This window comes from Pongo abelii, chromosome 10 (assembly GCF_028885655.2).
Source record: "Pongo abelii isolate AG06213 chromosome 10, NHGRI_mPonAbe1-v2.0_pri, whole genome shotgun sequence".
Classification (NCBI taxonomy): domain Eukaryota; kingdom Metazoa; phylum Chordata; class Mammalia; order Primates; family Hominidae; genus Pongo; species Pongo abelii.
In genome coordinates this window covers 50,626,140-50,640,500 of record NC_071995.2, presented here as the reverse complement: position 1 = coordinate 50,640,500, position 14,361 = coordinate 50,626,140, and the positions used below count along the sequence as shown (strand labels likewise).

General features: G+C 52.5%; 1 protein-coding gene across 2 annotated transcripts; it reads left to right on the top strand.

The window, feature by feature from the left end:
* Window positions 1–2,783: 2,783 nt before the first annotated feature.
* KRT78 (keratin 78) lies at window positions 2,784–13,875 on the top strand. 2 transcript variants are annotated; one of them, XM_002823297.4, is made up of 9 exons: window positions 2,784–3,213; window positions 3,638–3,852; window positions 4,941–5,001; window positions 5,473–5,568; window positions 7,026–7,190; window positions 7,531–7,656; window positions 11,707–11,927; window positions 12,204–12,238; window positions 12,319–13,875. In XM_002823297.4, the coding sequence occupies exons 1-9, from the start codon at window positions 2,848–2,850 to the stop codon at window positions 12,576–12,578; spliced, it is 1,545 nt and encodes a 514-aa protein (XP_002823343.2). In that variant the 5' UTR covers window positions 2,784–2,847; the 3' UTR covers window positions 12,579–13,875. The 2 variants fall into 2 exon arrangements, with proteins under 2 accessions (XP_002823343.2, XP_009246048.1); XM_009247773.3 differs by lacking the exon at window positions 2,784–3,213 and adding an exon at window positions 3,478–3,541.
* The last annotated feature ends 486 nt before the right edge of the window (window positions 13,876–14,361 follow it).

Sequence of the window (14,361 nt, the reverse complement as noted above, 5' to 3'; positions counted from 1 at the left end):
GCCTCCCGGTTATGCTGCTCGGGGGTCAGGGGTCAGGGACCCACTTGAGGAGGCAGTCTGCCTGTTCTCAGATCTCCAGCTGCGTGCTGGGAGAACCACTGCACTCCTCAATGCTGTCAGACAGGGATGTTTAAGTCTGCAGAGGTTACTGCTGTCTTTTTGTTTGTCTGTGCCCTGCCCCCAGAGGTGGAGCCTACAGAGGCAGGCAGGCCTCCTTGAGCTGTGGTGGGCTCCACCCAGTTCGAGCTTCCCCGCTGCTTTGTTTACCTAAGCGAGCCTGGGCAATGGCGGGTGCCCCTCCCCCAGCCTCGCTGCCGCCTTGCAGTTTGATCTCAGACTGCTGTGCTGTGCTAGGCGTAGGACCCTCTGAGCCAGGTGCGGGATATAATCTCCTGGTGCGCTGTTTTTTAAGCCCGTTGGAAAAGCGCAGTATTCGGGTGGGAGTGACCCAATTTTCCAGGTGCCATCTGTCACCCCTTTCTTTGACTAGGAAAGGGAATTCCCTGACCCCTTGCACTTTCCTAGTGAGGCAATGCCTCGCCCTGTTTCAGCTGGTGCACGGTGCGCTGCACTCACTGTCCTGCACCCACTGTCTGGCACTCCCTAGTGAGATGAACCCGGTACCTCAGATGGAAATGCAGAAATCACCCGTCTTCTGCGTCGCTCACGCTGGGAGCTGTAGACCCGAGCTGTTCCTATTTGGCCATCTTGGCTCCTCCTCCGGTCTCAGAGGGTCTTTTCTCTCCTCTTCTCTTCCTTACCTGGTCTGTTGCTCCTTGAACTCCTTTGTTCTCCCCACTAAAGGCCCTGCCTCTTCTTCCTCTTGAGGTCACCTGCTATTCAGTTTCATTCAGGCGTGCTGCTGGTTGGGGCCAGGGGAAGGAGGAAGGGGCTTTTAATCCTCTGGAGGGAGGTGAGGCACACTCACTGCTATCTGGCCTTGGGGTGGAGTATCTGTGGGATTGTTCAAATTGCTAAGAGTGACTTCCTCATAGCTCATCTCTTGAGTGTTCAGTATTCTGAGCCCTCGTTTGTCCTAGCTTTGAGTTGCATTGTCAAAGACCCTGGTGTCCTTGCTTGAGAATGTGCCAGGCTGTAGAAAAGGGGAGGAGGACAGGGAGAAATAGCCCCCTTGCCATGTTAATAAGAAATTTAAATACTTCCCCAAATCGGAGTGGTCCAACTCTGCCGGCCAGTGGTGGAGGAGCTTAAGTGGAGGCTACTGGATGCCTTCCTTCCAAGAGTCCTGCCACTCAGGAGAGGTTGTACTGAAGTATCAGATGAACCCTAGAGTTCTCCTCCACCCACCAGACTTTCAGGCCAGAGGCAGAGGCTGTCCTGTGGGGAACCCCAAATGTCCTGTTTCTGCTCCCAGTCCATCAGGAGTATTTTTCCTTTTTTTTTTTTTTTTTGGAGACAGGGTCTCGCTCTACCACTCAGGCTGGAGTGTAGTGGCACGATCTCAGCTCACTGCAGCCGCTGCCTTCTGGGATCAAGCGATTCTCCTGCCTCATCCTCCTGATTAGCTGGGATTACAGGCGCCCGCCACCACGCGTGGCTAATTTTTCGTATTTTTAATAGAGATGGGGTTTCATGGTGTTAGCCAGGATGGTCTCGATCTCCTGACCTCGTGATCCGCCCGCCTTGGCCTCCCAAAGTGCTGGGATTACAGGCGTGAGCCACTGTGCCCGGTTTAGGAGTATTTTTCTAAATGCACCTTGCTTTTTTTTTGAGATGGGGTCTCGCTCTGTTGCCCAGGCTGGAGTGCAGTGGTACGATCTTGGCTCACTGCTCAACCCCTGCCTCCTGGGTTCAAGCAATTCTCCTGCCTCAGCCTTGTATGTAGCTGGGATTACAGGTGTGCACCATCACACCTGGCCAATTTTTGTATTTTTAGTAGAGATGGGGTTTCACCATGTTGGTCAGGTTGGTCTCAAACTCCTGACCTCCAATGATCCACCCACCTCGGTCTTCCAAAGTGCTGGGATTACAGGCATGAGCTACTGTGCCCGGCCCTAAATGCACATTTCATTTTAGAGCCTGGGTGGCTCTGATTTGTAACCTGAGGAAGCAGAGCCTGATGGCAGGTGGATGGGCCTGGCCCCAAGTGCTTGTGGAAGGAGCAGAGCCACCGACTGGGTCAGAAACATGCTGTCCCATGCGATCCTGGATGGAGATGCCTGATTTCAGCGGGTGGTGCCTTATGGATGATTGCTGGGTTGGGCAAGAGGAAGGACTTGGAAACCCTGTTTTTCTGTTTCATTTCCAAATCCTGGAGTGTCTTTTAGCCAACGATGGCAATAACACCTCCACTAACCTCCTCTCCTTGTGGCGCTGCAAGTGCCTTCCTTCTCCAACTCCTTGAGGCAGATTCTCCCTTGAGAATCCAGGGCACTCTGATGCTTCCTCTGAACCCCTTCTAGCTTTCTTCCCTCTTCAACCTCCCCTCGCTTCCCTGTCTCCTTCAGGAAGCCTTCCCTGAGGGCCTCAGTGACTTTGCTGCATCCATCCCTGCCTGTCCCTCAGCACTGACATCCCAGTCTCCTGCCTGCTTCCTTGTCTTTGGGCATGCCTATTTCTCCAACAGCCTGGGAGCTCTGAGGGCAGGGTCTGGGTTTCTTTCTCCCTTGGCTCTGCACGTGCCAGACACTTATTCTCCAGGCACGTCAGAGTAAGTCAGCTGGAGCCAAGTGACAGACACAGTCAGGTCAAGAGTATCTTGCTCTCCAAGGCCCAGCCCAGGTACGGGAGTGGATAAAAGTCTCGTGCTGGGGCCCCAGGGCAGAAACTCACACACCTTGACAATCTGTCTGTCCGTCTGCAGCTGCGTGACTGTCTGTCTCTGCCATGTCTCTCTCCCCATGCCGGGCCCAGAGGGGCTTCAGTGCTCGCTCAGCCTGTTCTGCTCGCTTAAGGAGCCGCAGCAGGGGCGGCTTCAGCAGCAGGAGCCTTAATTCCTTTGGGGGGTGCCTGGAAGGCTCTCGTGGGAGCACCTGGGGGTCAGAGGGTAGGCTGGGGGTGCGGTCTGGGGAGTGGAGTGGTGGGCCTGGGCTCTCCCTGTGCCCTCCGGGGGGCATCCAAGAAGTAACCATCAACCAGAATCTGCTGACCCCACTGAAGATTGAGATCGATCCCCAGTTCCAGGTGGTGCGGACGCAGGAGACCCAGGAGATCAGAACTCTCAACAACCAGTTTGCTTCCTTCATTGACAAGGTGAGGGTCAACTCAGCCAAGCCCCTGTCTCTGTGCCTCCCTTGGAGGAGCTGCTCTTGATGGACTTGGAAATGGGAAGTTTGGCCTCCTTCTACCACTTTTCTAATAACTTCTGCAGCAAAGAAGTCCCTCCTGTGGACTAACTGGACTCTCTCTGGCTATGCTGAGGCCCTGTTGTTCCATGATTGGGGCTCAGGGACAGAGAACTGCCAGACAGCAGGGGGGAAGGCCCTGCCCCATTAGTCTGTCAAGTCATTTTGTTGTGTTCAGTGTCACGGAAGGTCATGAGGCTTCCCCTGCCCAGGTTGGGCAGGGGGACAGGGGAAAGGTGAGGGTGATGGGAGGGTCCCTCAGGCTTTACTTTCTTGAGGCTGTGCACAGGGAGTCCCACGGGAGCCTCAGGAATCCTCTGCTTCTGCTGCAGGTGCGGTTCCTGGAGCAGCAGAACAAGGTCCTGGAGACCAAGTGGCACCTGCTGCAGCAACAGGGGTCGAGTGGCAGCCAGCAGGACCTGGAGCCTGTCTTTGAGGCCTGCCTGGATCAGCTCAGGAAGCAGCTGGAGCAGCTCCAGGGAGAACGAGGGGCTCTGGATGCTGAGTTGAAGGCCTGCCGGGACCAGGAGGAGGAGTATAAGTCCAGGTAGGCACACTGAAATTTCCCCATGCCATGTGGGCGGAGTCTGGGATGACTCAGATTGGGTCTGTCAGCAAGGAGGTGTCCCACATACTGAGCACCCAGAGGCACATGACTGGCCTCCCCTCTACCCCTCCGCGTCCCCATTCCCCAGGCTCTCAGGTGCCCACCTGCTACAGGTAAACGAGGTGTCCCACAGTCCCCACCCAGGTCTGGAGAACCTTGGAGGAAAGGCAGGGAGACCGGTGTCCTACACGCCCCAGCTACAAAGGCCCGTGTTTCCAGTCAAGGCTGGGAAGGGCTTATTTAAACAATGCCCCAGTGGCTTTTTTTTTTTTTTTTCTTGAGAAATTCCTGTTCAGCGGGCTGTGGGCTAAAGTGATTCAGATGTTCTCTGGTTCCAAGGAGGGAAGGGAATCAATTTAGTGGGGCCGTCCCCAGGCCTGTGACACAATTCACAGATGGGCTGTGGTTCTGGGCTCCATGCCTAGGTCACCTGGTGGAGTGGAGAGAGCCCTGGACTAATAGGGGGCTTGGGTTGGGGCGACTGTGAGTGAGGGGTAGCTGTGCGGCCTGGGCAAGGCATCTCATCTCTCCTGGACTTGGTTTCCCTTCTGTAAACTTGGGGAATGTCACCTGCCCTTCTGGCCTCCCAGGGCTGTTGGGATGATGGGATGTGAGGTGGAGGAAGGAAGGTTCTGGAAGGAGCCCTGGATTGGGGTCAGGAGACCTGGGTTGGCTCTGCTTTGTCTACCTAGTCATCTGTGGGGTCTTGGTCAAATCATCTAATCTCTCTGATAAAACCCAAACTGCCTGCCTCAAGTGATGGGTGTGAGTAGCAAGTAGGAAAAAGTATTCGAATGTGCCTTATAAACTGAAACAATGCGGCTGTCATCATCAAAAGGACATGGGGTGAAAGGGTGGCACAGGTACATAGCTAGGACGTGGCAGGAAAGGAGATAAGGGCTGGTTATTGTCCTGTTTGGGGGCATTCTAAGGCAAGGAGTCCTTTTCAGGGAGGTCATGCTCGGACATGGGGGCATGAGCTCTGACTGTGGAGCCTCAAACTGCGTCCTTCTCTACTTATTTGGCAGGTATGAGGAGGAGGCCCACAGGCGCGCCACACTTGAGAATGACTTTGTGGTCCTCAAGAAGGTGAGGATGGAGGCCAGTGCTCCACTTACGTTCTGAGCATCCACTGTGCACGGAGCCTAGTCCTAGGCTGGGAGGGAAAAGGCGGGAGGTCCTGATTTAGGACAGGCTATCACTCTGCCTGCAGGGGTCCCCTGGGGAAATGGGACATCTGCCTAGACACAGGGACCCCAAGACAAGATCTGACTAAAGGACTGCTTGACAAGCTCTTGATGTCACTGCAGGAGAGGGTGGGGAGGGAGAGGAAGAAGCAGAACTGGTTGCGATTAATCAGGGAAGACTTTCTGAAGGTGATGTTAGGTCAATGTTGGGCAAAGGAGAGAGCAGGACAGCATGGGGCTGGAGGAGGAAGGAGGGGGTCTTGGGAGGCATGGTGGATGGGTGTCGAGCAGTGCATGAATAGAATTCCTGAGACAGAGTAGGGCCCCCAAAGGGGAAGAGGGGGTTACATGTTTTCTCTCCCCCTGTCTCCAGGATGTGGATGGAGTTTTCCTGAGCAAGATGGAGTTGGAGGGCAAGCTGGAGACTCTGAGAGAGTACATCTACTTCTTGAAGCATCTGAATGAAGAAGTGAGGCTCAACCAAAGGGCAGGCGGGAGCCAAGAGAGGGGACTGGGTGGGCAGGCTCCCCGTGGCAATGAGGAGAGTGGCCAAGAGGGGAAGTCTGTTAGGATGGCTTAGATTCTGGATCATTCAGTCACTCGACAACCAATCACTGTAAACTTACTGTGTGAATTGCTAGGTCCTGGGGATACATCAACGAATAACCAGAAAAAAATCACTACAGGTAAAAAAATTGCTTTCTTTTTTTTTTTGAGATGGAGTCTTGCTCAGTTGCCCAGGCTGGAGTGCAGTGGTGCTATCTCAGCTCACTGCAATCTCCGCCTTCTGGGTTCAAGCAATTCTCTGCCTCAGCTTTGATTACAGGCACCCACCACTGTGGCCAGCTAATTTTTGTATTTTTAGTAGAGATGGGGTTTCACCATCTTAGCTAGGTTGGTCTTGAACTCCTGACCTCGTGATCCACCTGCCTCGGCCTCCCAAAGTGCTGGGATTACAGGCATGCGCCACCACGCCTGGCTAAGTTTGCTTTCTATTGGGAGACAAACAATAAGCAACAGAGTTAGTAAATAAGGAAATTATATAGTATGCAAGAAGGTGATAAACGCAATGGAAAAAAGGAAAATGAGAACAGGGAAAGGAGGATTGGGAACATGGAGCAGGTGCCAATTTCAAATCATGTGGCCAGGGTAGGCCTTATTTAGGAGATAAAATCTGAGCAAAGATTTGGAGGAGGTGAGGAAGGTCACCACGCAGGTGGGTTTCTGGGATTCCAGGCAGTGGCTGCAGCCCACAGCGGGAGTGTGCTGTCTGAGGAAATGCAGGAAGGTCAGTGTGGCCAGAATAGTAGGAGCGAGAGGGAGAGGAGTGTGATAAGAGGTCTGAAGATGGCAGGGCACGGTGGCTCACGCCTATAATCCCAGCACTTTGGGAGGCTGAGGCAGGTGGATCACCTGAGGTCAGGAGTTTGAGACCAGCCTAGTGAAACATTGTCTCTACAAAAAACACAAAAATTAGCCAGGCTTGGTGGCAGGTGCTTGTAATCCCAGCTACTAGGGAGGCTGAGGGAGAAGAATGGCTTGAACCTGGAAGGCGGAGGTTACAGTGAGCCGAGATCGCACCACTGCACTCCAGCCTGGGCAACAGAGTAAGACTCCACCTTAAAAAAAAAGAAGAAGAAAAAAAAAAGAGGCCTGAGGAGTGATGGGGGCTGGGTGATTTCAGGCCTTGCAGGCCATTTTCCATTAATGTCCAAGCTGCAAGAGACCTCAGAGACCACCTCCTATGGCTCTCATTTTTGAACGAGGAGATTGAGTCCCATGGTGAGCAGGGCATACTCAAAGCCACCTGGGATGAATGGGGGTCATGGCGTGTAAGCAGAAATTCACCATCCTGCTCAACCATCCTAGGCTTCAAGGGGAGAAGGAGCTGGGGGTGGGTGGACACTGAGTCTGTCTTCCTTGCAGGAGCTGGGCCAGCTCCAGACCCAGGCCAGCGACACGTCTGTGGTGCTGTCCATGGACAACAACCGTTACCTGGACTTCAGCAGCATCATCACTGAGGTCCGCGCCCGGTATGAGGAGATCGCCCGGACCAGCAAGGCTGAGGCTGAGGCCCTGTACCAGACCAAGGTGGTGGGACCTGGGGAGCAGCAGCATGCTGGAAATGGCTAGGTCTCCATGCCCAAACTCTAGGGTGGTCACCCACCTCGATCCCATTGGGGCAATTCCAGTTACCTCCCTGAAGGTCTGGGGCTGGGTGGGCAGGGCCATTTCCCCTCCAGGAGGGAGGCGATGCAGAGGAACCGTGGGAGATAAGCTTGGACTTCTGGAAGTACATCCCACTGTGTCCTGGCTCAGGCATTTAACCCACACTCCAAATATGGAGTGAGAGGTGGCTTTTCAACCATGAGGAGATGGTCAAAGGTGGTGGTCCTCTCAACTAATGGTGTCCCATCTGTTCCCCTCTCAGTACCAGGAGCTTCAGGTGTCTGCCCAGCTTCATGGGGACAGGATGCAGGAAACGAAAGTCCAGATCTCTCAGCTGCACCAAGAGATTCAGAGGCTGCAGAGTCAGATTGAGAACCTCAAGAAGCAGGTAGATTCCCAGAGCCCCCCAAATGTCCTCTCATTGCCTTTGTGCCTTCAACCACTTCCTAGTTCCTAGCTTCTCTCTCCAGTTGGGTTGCCAGTGGGTTTGTGTCGAGGACCTTGATAACTGGCTGGAGCTTTGGATAATTTGGGGGGAAGAGAACTTCAAGCCCCATCTAGGGTGAATTCAGCCTTCCTGCTGTGACTTCTAGCCACATGTTGGCTTTTGTGGGATAGTGCCACTGCATTGCACTCCCCTGGCGTTGGGGAGGGGGTTGACAGCATTGTAGCCTATGTCCAGGTGTACATCTTGCTTTCAGCCCCTTGAGGAGATGGTTAATTCATCTGTTTTCTCTTTTCTTATCTTTTTCTTTTTTTCTTTTTTTTTTTTTTTGAGACAGAGTCTTACTCCACTGCCCAGGCTGGAGTACAGTGGCGTGATCTTGGCTCACTGCAACCTCTGCCTCCGGGTTCAAGGGATTCTCCTGCCTCAGCCTCCTGAGTAGCTGGAATTACACGCATGTGCCACCATGCTTGGCTAATTTTTGCATTTTCAGTAGGGATGGGGTTTCACCATGTTGGCCAGGCTGGTCTCAAACTCCTGACCTCAAGTGATCTGCCCGCCTCAGCCTCCCAAAGTGGTAGGATTACAGGTGTGAGCCACTGTACCCAGCCTCATCTCTTTTCTTTTTCTTTCTCTCTCTCTCTTTTTTTTTTTTTTTTTTTTTTTGAGACAAGGCTGGAGGGCAGTGGCACAGTGTTGGCTCACTGCAACCTCTGCCTCCGGGTTCAAGGGATTCTCCTGCCTCAGCCTCCTGAGTAGCTGGAATTACAGGCGCTTGCCACCATGCTTGGCTAATTTTTGCATTTTTAGTAGAGATGGGATTTCACCATGTTGGCCAGGCTGGTCTCAAACTCCTGACCTCAAGTGATCTGCCCGCCTCGGCCTCCCAAAGTGCTGGGATTACAGTCGTGAGCCACTGCACCCAGCCTCATCTCTTTTTCTTTCTTTCTTTCTTTCTTTCTTTCTTTCTTTCTTTCTTTCTTTCTTTCTTTCTTTCTTTCTTTCTTTCTTTCTTTCTTTCTTCTTTCCTCTTTCTCTCTTTCTCTCTTTCTTTCTTTCATGGAGTTTCACTGTTGTCGGCCCAGACTGGAGTGCAATGGCGTGATCTTGGCTTAATGCAACCTCCACCTCCTGGGTTCCAGCAGTTCTGCCTCAGCCTCCTGAGTAGCTGAGATTACAGGTGCCCGCCACCACACCCGGCTAATTTTTGTATTTTTAGTAGAGACAGGCTTTCACCATGTTGTCCAGGCTGGTCTCGAACTCCTGATATCAGGTGATCCACCAGCTTCAGCCTCCCAAAGTGCTGGGATTACAGGTGTGAGCCACCATGCTCAGCCCACATGTCTTTTCTTAACTCTTCTTTTGACTCTTAATTCTCAAGCCCAGCAGGGACTTTAAGGTCAAACACTGAAGGTCCTGGTGCCCTGTGGGGGAAGTTGGGAGCCAGGGCCTCAGAGAGTAGGTGAGGTGGGCGGCAGGGTGGGGCTAACTTCTCCTTAGGTAGATGCATTACAAGAGTCAGAAATAGAGGAAGGGATTGGCAAGGGGAGGGAGGCCGTTTGCTGCTCCTCCTGCGGTGTAGAGACCTCACTTCTAGATGTGAAGTGTTATGAATTCTCAAACTGTTAAGTATTCTTGCACTTATATTTCCTAAACCCAAAATATCAATTTGGGGATCAATGGAGGATGGAGAGCAGAGACCACAGAGTCAGGCCATTTCCTCAAGCACTACAGCTTGATTCGAAAGTCACATGCGATCCCTTGACTCCCAAGCAGAGCCCTCTGGGGAGGGTTCTTGGAGTATCCAGAACACACACTTCATCCCAAACCATCCTTCTGGTTCTTGTCTGCAATGAGAAGCAGGGCTTGAGATGAATGTGATGAATCCTCTTACTCAATTTGCTGCCACTATGTTTTGCCAACAAATTTGGACCCCTTGCTTTGGAGTCCTCTGGGGTGGCTGTTAAGATCCTGATTCCTGGCCTCCTGGCAGAGCTGAGTAGTCAGAATCTCTAAGGATGGGGCCCAGAAACCTGCTTTTTAAATGAGGTTGCCCAGCTGGTTCTGAAGCATGTGGTCTTGAGAGTCCAGTGGCAGCACGCAGGAGTGTGTACGGGGTACCTGGGCCTGGGAATCACAGCTCCTCACACAGCAATGTGCCTTTCCCAGGAGAATCCCTCCTGGGGATATAGCACTGTCCCCTGCTGCTTTTCCTGCACAAACATGATGAACTGCGCTCCCCTGTGCAGGCCCACGTGGGTTAGGATCCCAGTTCTGCCACTCTTCTTTCTGAGCCTCAGTTTCTTCATCTATAGAGTAGAGATTATGTTTCTATCCACAGAGTGGGAATCAAATAATAACAGCCTTTAGACAATTCCTTCTTTCCTGAGTCAGATGTGAGGGCAAATCAACTGTAAGGCTGATAAAGACAGGGATCTTATCCTTCCTCTAGCTTTCTATTGTAAGCAAAAGGATTATATTTTCCTTTTTTTTTTTTTTTGAGAAGGAGTCTCGCTCTGTCACCCAGGCTGGAATGCAGTGGCGCGATCTCGGCTCACTGCAACCTCCGCCTCCCGGGTTCAAGCGATTCTCCTGCCTCAGCCTCCTGAGTAGCTGGGACTATAGGCGCGTGCCACCACGCCCGGCTAATGTTTTTTTTTTTGTATTTTTAGTAAAGACAGGGTTTCGTCGTATTAGCCAGGGTGGTCTCTATCTCCGGACCTAGTGATCTGCCCACCTCAGCCTCCCAAAGTGCTGGAATTACAGGTGTGAGCCACTACGCCCAGTAGAGATTATATTTTTCAAGTCCCAAATTGAGGCACATGGTTTGATGTACTCTGACAATAGGACAAAGTATTTGAAATGGGACTGTCTGAAAAAAATGAGAACCATTGTGGCCCTCAGGGGCAGCCTTGCAGATAGTGATCCATGGTACAGGAAGAGCTTTAAGCACCCTGGGAGAGGTGCCGAGGCCTGGGGGTGGGAAGAAATAGGGAAAGAGCACTTGGGGAGATGGCACAGGAGTTGTACTAGTGTCCTAGGCCTGTCATGACAAATCACCACAAATTGCGTGGCTTAAAACAACAGAAATGTAATCTCTCCCAGTCCTGGAGCCTTGAAGTCTGAAGTCAAGGTGTTGGCAGGGCCGTGCTCCCTCTGAAGGTGCAGCGAGAGTCCTCCCTGGGTCTTGCTAGCTTCTGCAGGCTCCAGGAGCTCCTTGGCATTCTTCGTCTTATTGCTGCATCATTACCATCTCTGCCTCTCTCTCCTTCTTCTGTTTTTTGAGACGGAGTCTTGCTCTGTTGCCAGGCTGGAGTGCAGTGGCATGATCTTGGCTCACTGCAACCACCACCTCCCGGGTTCAGGCAATTCTCCTGCCTCAGCCTCCCGAGCAGCTGGGACTACAGGCGCATGCCACCATGGTCAGCTAATTTTTTTAAATTTTATTTTTAGTAGAGATGGGGTTTTACCGTGTTAGCCAGGATGGTCTCGAACTCCTGACCTTGTAATCCACCTGCCTCATCCTCCTAAAGTGCTGGGATTACAGGCGTGAGCCACCACGCCCAGCCCTGCCTCTCTCTTCTGATGAGCTCTTCTCTCTGTGTTCTCTCTTCTATTCATAAGGACACCAGTCATTGGATTTAGGGCTCACCCTAAATATGGTATGATATGATCATGAGATCCTTAATTAATTACATCTGTAAAGACCCTACTTCCAATAAGATCACATTCTGGGGTCCTAGGTGGACATGAAAGTTTTGGGGGATACTCTTCAACCTACTGCAGGAGGTAAGGAAGTGAGGGAAGCAATACCTTCCCTTAGAATGAGAGGAGCCTGTTGCAGGGGTGGTGTTGGTACAGATGGCCATATATAATTTTGAGCTCATAAGATTATGATCCGCCCCAGCCCTCAAGTGATATCCACAGTGGGTGCTTTGAGAGGCTATGTTGGACTTACAACCACCTTCTCGCTCATTTCTACCCCGCTTCCAGAACGCCAGCCTGCAGGCCGCCATCACTGATGCTGAGCAGCATGGGGAGCTGGCCCTCAAGGACGCTCAGGCCAAGGTCGACGAGCTGGAGGCTGCTCTGAGGACGGCCAAGCAGAACCTGGCCCGGCTGCTGTGCGAGTACCAGGAGCTGATGAGCACGAAGCTTTCCCTGGATGTGGAGATTGCCACTTACCGCAGGCTGCTGGAGGGCGAGGAGTGCAGGTGAGGGAGGCTTGGAGGGACCTGGGAATATGAGGTTGGGGAGGAGGATGGGATGCCAACACAGTGAGCTGCTTGCTAAAGAGGATTCTGAGAGATTTCCTGACATTGTGAGTTGCTAAGGGCAACCGACGCTGCAGAGAGAGATTTTAAGTTGGGGACTGTGGATTTTATCTGCTGAGAGGGTGTGTGACCTGCTTTGAGGGGCTTAAAAGCTCGTGGGGATGCATTCTTTGCAGTATTTCTTAGCGCATCCCCCTCTTGTCCTTTTTCCCCTAGGATATCTGCGGAGTGCCCCAGCCAGGTCACTATCTGTGAGTATCAGGGGACTTTAGGGATGGGATCCCCATGGGGAGCTGAGGACCCTGCTCTGACCCGGTGCGTTTCTTGGCAGCCTCGGTGGGAGGCAGCGCTGTCATGTCTGGAGGAGTTGGTGGAGGCTTGGGGAGCACTTGTGGACTCGGTAGTGGGAAAGGTAGCCCTGGGTCCTGCTGCATCAGCATCGTGACTGAAGGCTCCAACATCATCCTGGGCTCTGGGAAGGACCCTGTTTTGGGTTCCTGCTCTGTGTCTGGCTCCAGCTCTGGCTCCAGCTGCCACACCATCCTGAAGAAGACAGTCGAGTCGAGTCTGAAGACATCCATCACCTACTGAGAGACCCAGCAGCCACCTCCTTCCTGAACACATTTGGCCTGCTCCCTCCATTAGCCGGCTCTGCAAGGCCAACTCTGTGTTCGCTGCCCACAGCCCAAGCCAGCCCACAGTGGATGCTGCAAAAATCAATAAAGTCTCCCCTCCTGCTGTTCTGAATGCTCTAAGTGCTTGCACACCTCACCCGGCAAAACAAAAGCTGTATGGCTCCCCAGCTTCCTCTCCTCAGAAGGCAATTGTGGCATATCTGTGTCCAAATGTGTCCTATTGGCATCTCACTCCACATCCCAGCCACTCTATCAAGGGATCCTTCAAGCTCTCCAGTGTGTTCCTTGGGGTGCCCTCCATCTCCCACACCTCCACTGATGTTTTAGCTGTGCTTGTAGCTCACTTCCTCATCAATTGCCTGTTTTAAGAGGTTCTAGTCCTGACCGGGGGCAGCTTTCTTCCTTCTTGTTCCTCCTTGTTCCTGACTGTGCACCAAACTTTTCTCCTTCTAGGAACCTTCTCTAATTCCCATGTCTAAACTACTGGGCCCTTCCTGTCCCTGGCAGTCTGGCTGCACCTGTTGCTGTCCCGGGCTCTGTGTCTGTCTGGTGCTGGTAAGGGACTCAGCTTCTCTATTAGCCTGGCACTCCTGCATCCAGGATGAGGATGTGCTCAGCTTGTGCCTGGAGGCTCTGATGGAGATTGGGGCTCAAACCCTGCCCCTACCCCCTTGTCTGTTGGCTCTCATCTTATCCTTGGGCAAGTCTGAACATGAGGCTGGAAACTTCTCCTCCTTCCTCTCTGCAGGAAGCCAGGAGTGTGGGAATCGGGTGGGGTGCCAGGAGGGGCTGGAAGGATTGCCTTTTCTACACACCCCTAGCAGCCTCATGGGTGCCTGCAGTTGCTCTTTCCCCATTCTTGCTTTCCAGACCCAGGTGGGGGACCTGGCTCAACCCCAAACTCCATAGTCTGGGCTGCAGGAGGTCGCATTATGCCTCTCCTTGCTTTAGAGGGAGGGCAGACCTTTCCTCACATCCATGAATTGCTCCATCCAAATTATGCAAGAAGGCTTTTCAGCTTTGTGTGAAGGAGACCGGAGCTGGTGAGGATGTGGCTTGAATCCCAGCTCTGCCGTTTCCTAGTGGTGCGACCTTGATCAAGCAGCTTGACCTCTTCAGTTACCTCATCTGTAAAAAGAGATTAATAATAATACGTACCTCACAGGGCTGTGTGGCGACAGTGCCACTAGGATCCCAGAAGGAAACTAAATTCATCCAAGGTAGTTCAATTAAATTGACTTTTTGAAAAAGTATAATTTCCGTTTTCTTTTTTCCCCAGAGGATAGTCTTTTCTTTAGTGCTGAGGGATTCAGCCCCTTACATGGGCTTTGGCGGAGATTGTGGGCAGCACCGGCTGTTCTGACTGGGGATATGTGTTGGGTCCTTCTGGGCTTCACAAGGCTGCTTCCTGCCTGGCCTGCTATGAGTGACTCACCTCACATGGTAATACAGTTTCACATACAGCCTGGGAAGCACCCAGACATCCAAGACACTCGCTTTGGAAATGTTCCTGATGGCGGTGGCCTCTACCACGTTTTTCAGACTAAGACCTCCTTAATGGCCTTGCCCTCGGGCACGTGTCAGGTGGAGTTTGTGCAGCGAATAGGCTGCACGTGGTCGTGGGCGTGATTGTTGTTCCTTCTTTTCTTTGTCTTCTTGGAAGTGAGGACCTGAGAGGGCTAAATTGACTTTAAGGAAAGGATTACTTACAGAGGTGTGGATAGGGCTGAGGGAACAGG

Excerpts from the sequence above, each read along its gene's own strand:
- KRT78 (XM_002823297.4), top strand. The coding sequence starts at position 2,848 with ATGTCTCTCTCCCCATGCCGGGCCCAGAGGGGCTTCAGTGCTCGCTCA. Across the intron at positions 5,002-5,472 it reads ACTTTGTGGTCCTCAAGAAG|GATGTGGATGGAGTTTTCCT; the intron begins GTGAGGATGGAG and ends CCCTGTCTCCAG. Across the intron at positions 7,657-11,706 it reads TTGAGAACCTCAAGAAGCAG|AACGCCAGCCTGCAGGCCGC; the intron begins GTAGATTCCCAG and ends CCCCGCTTCCAG.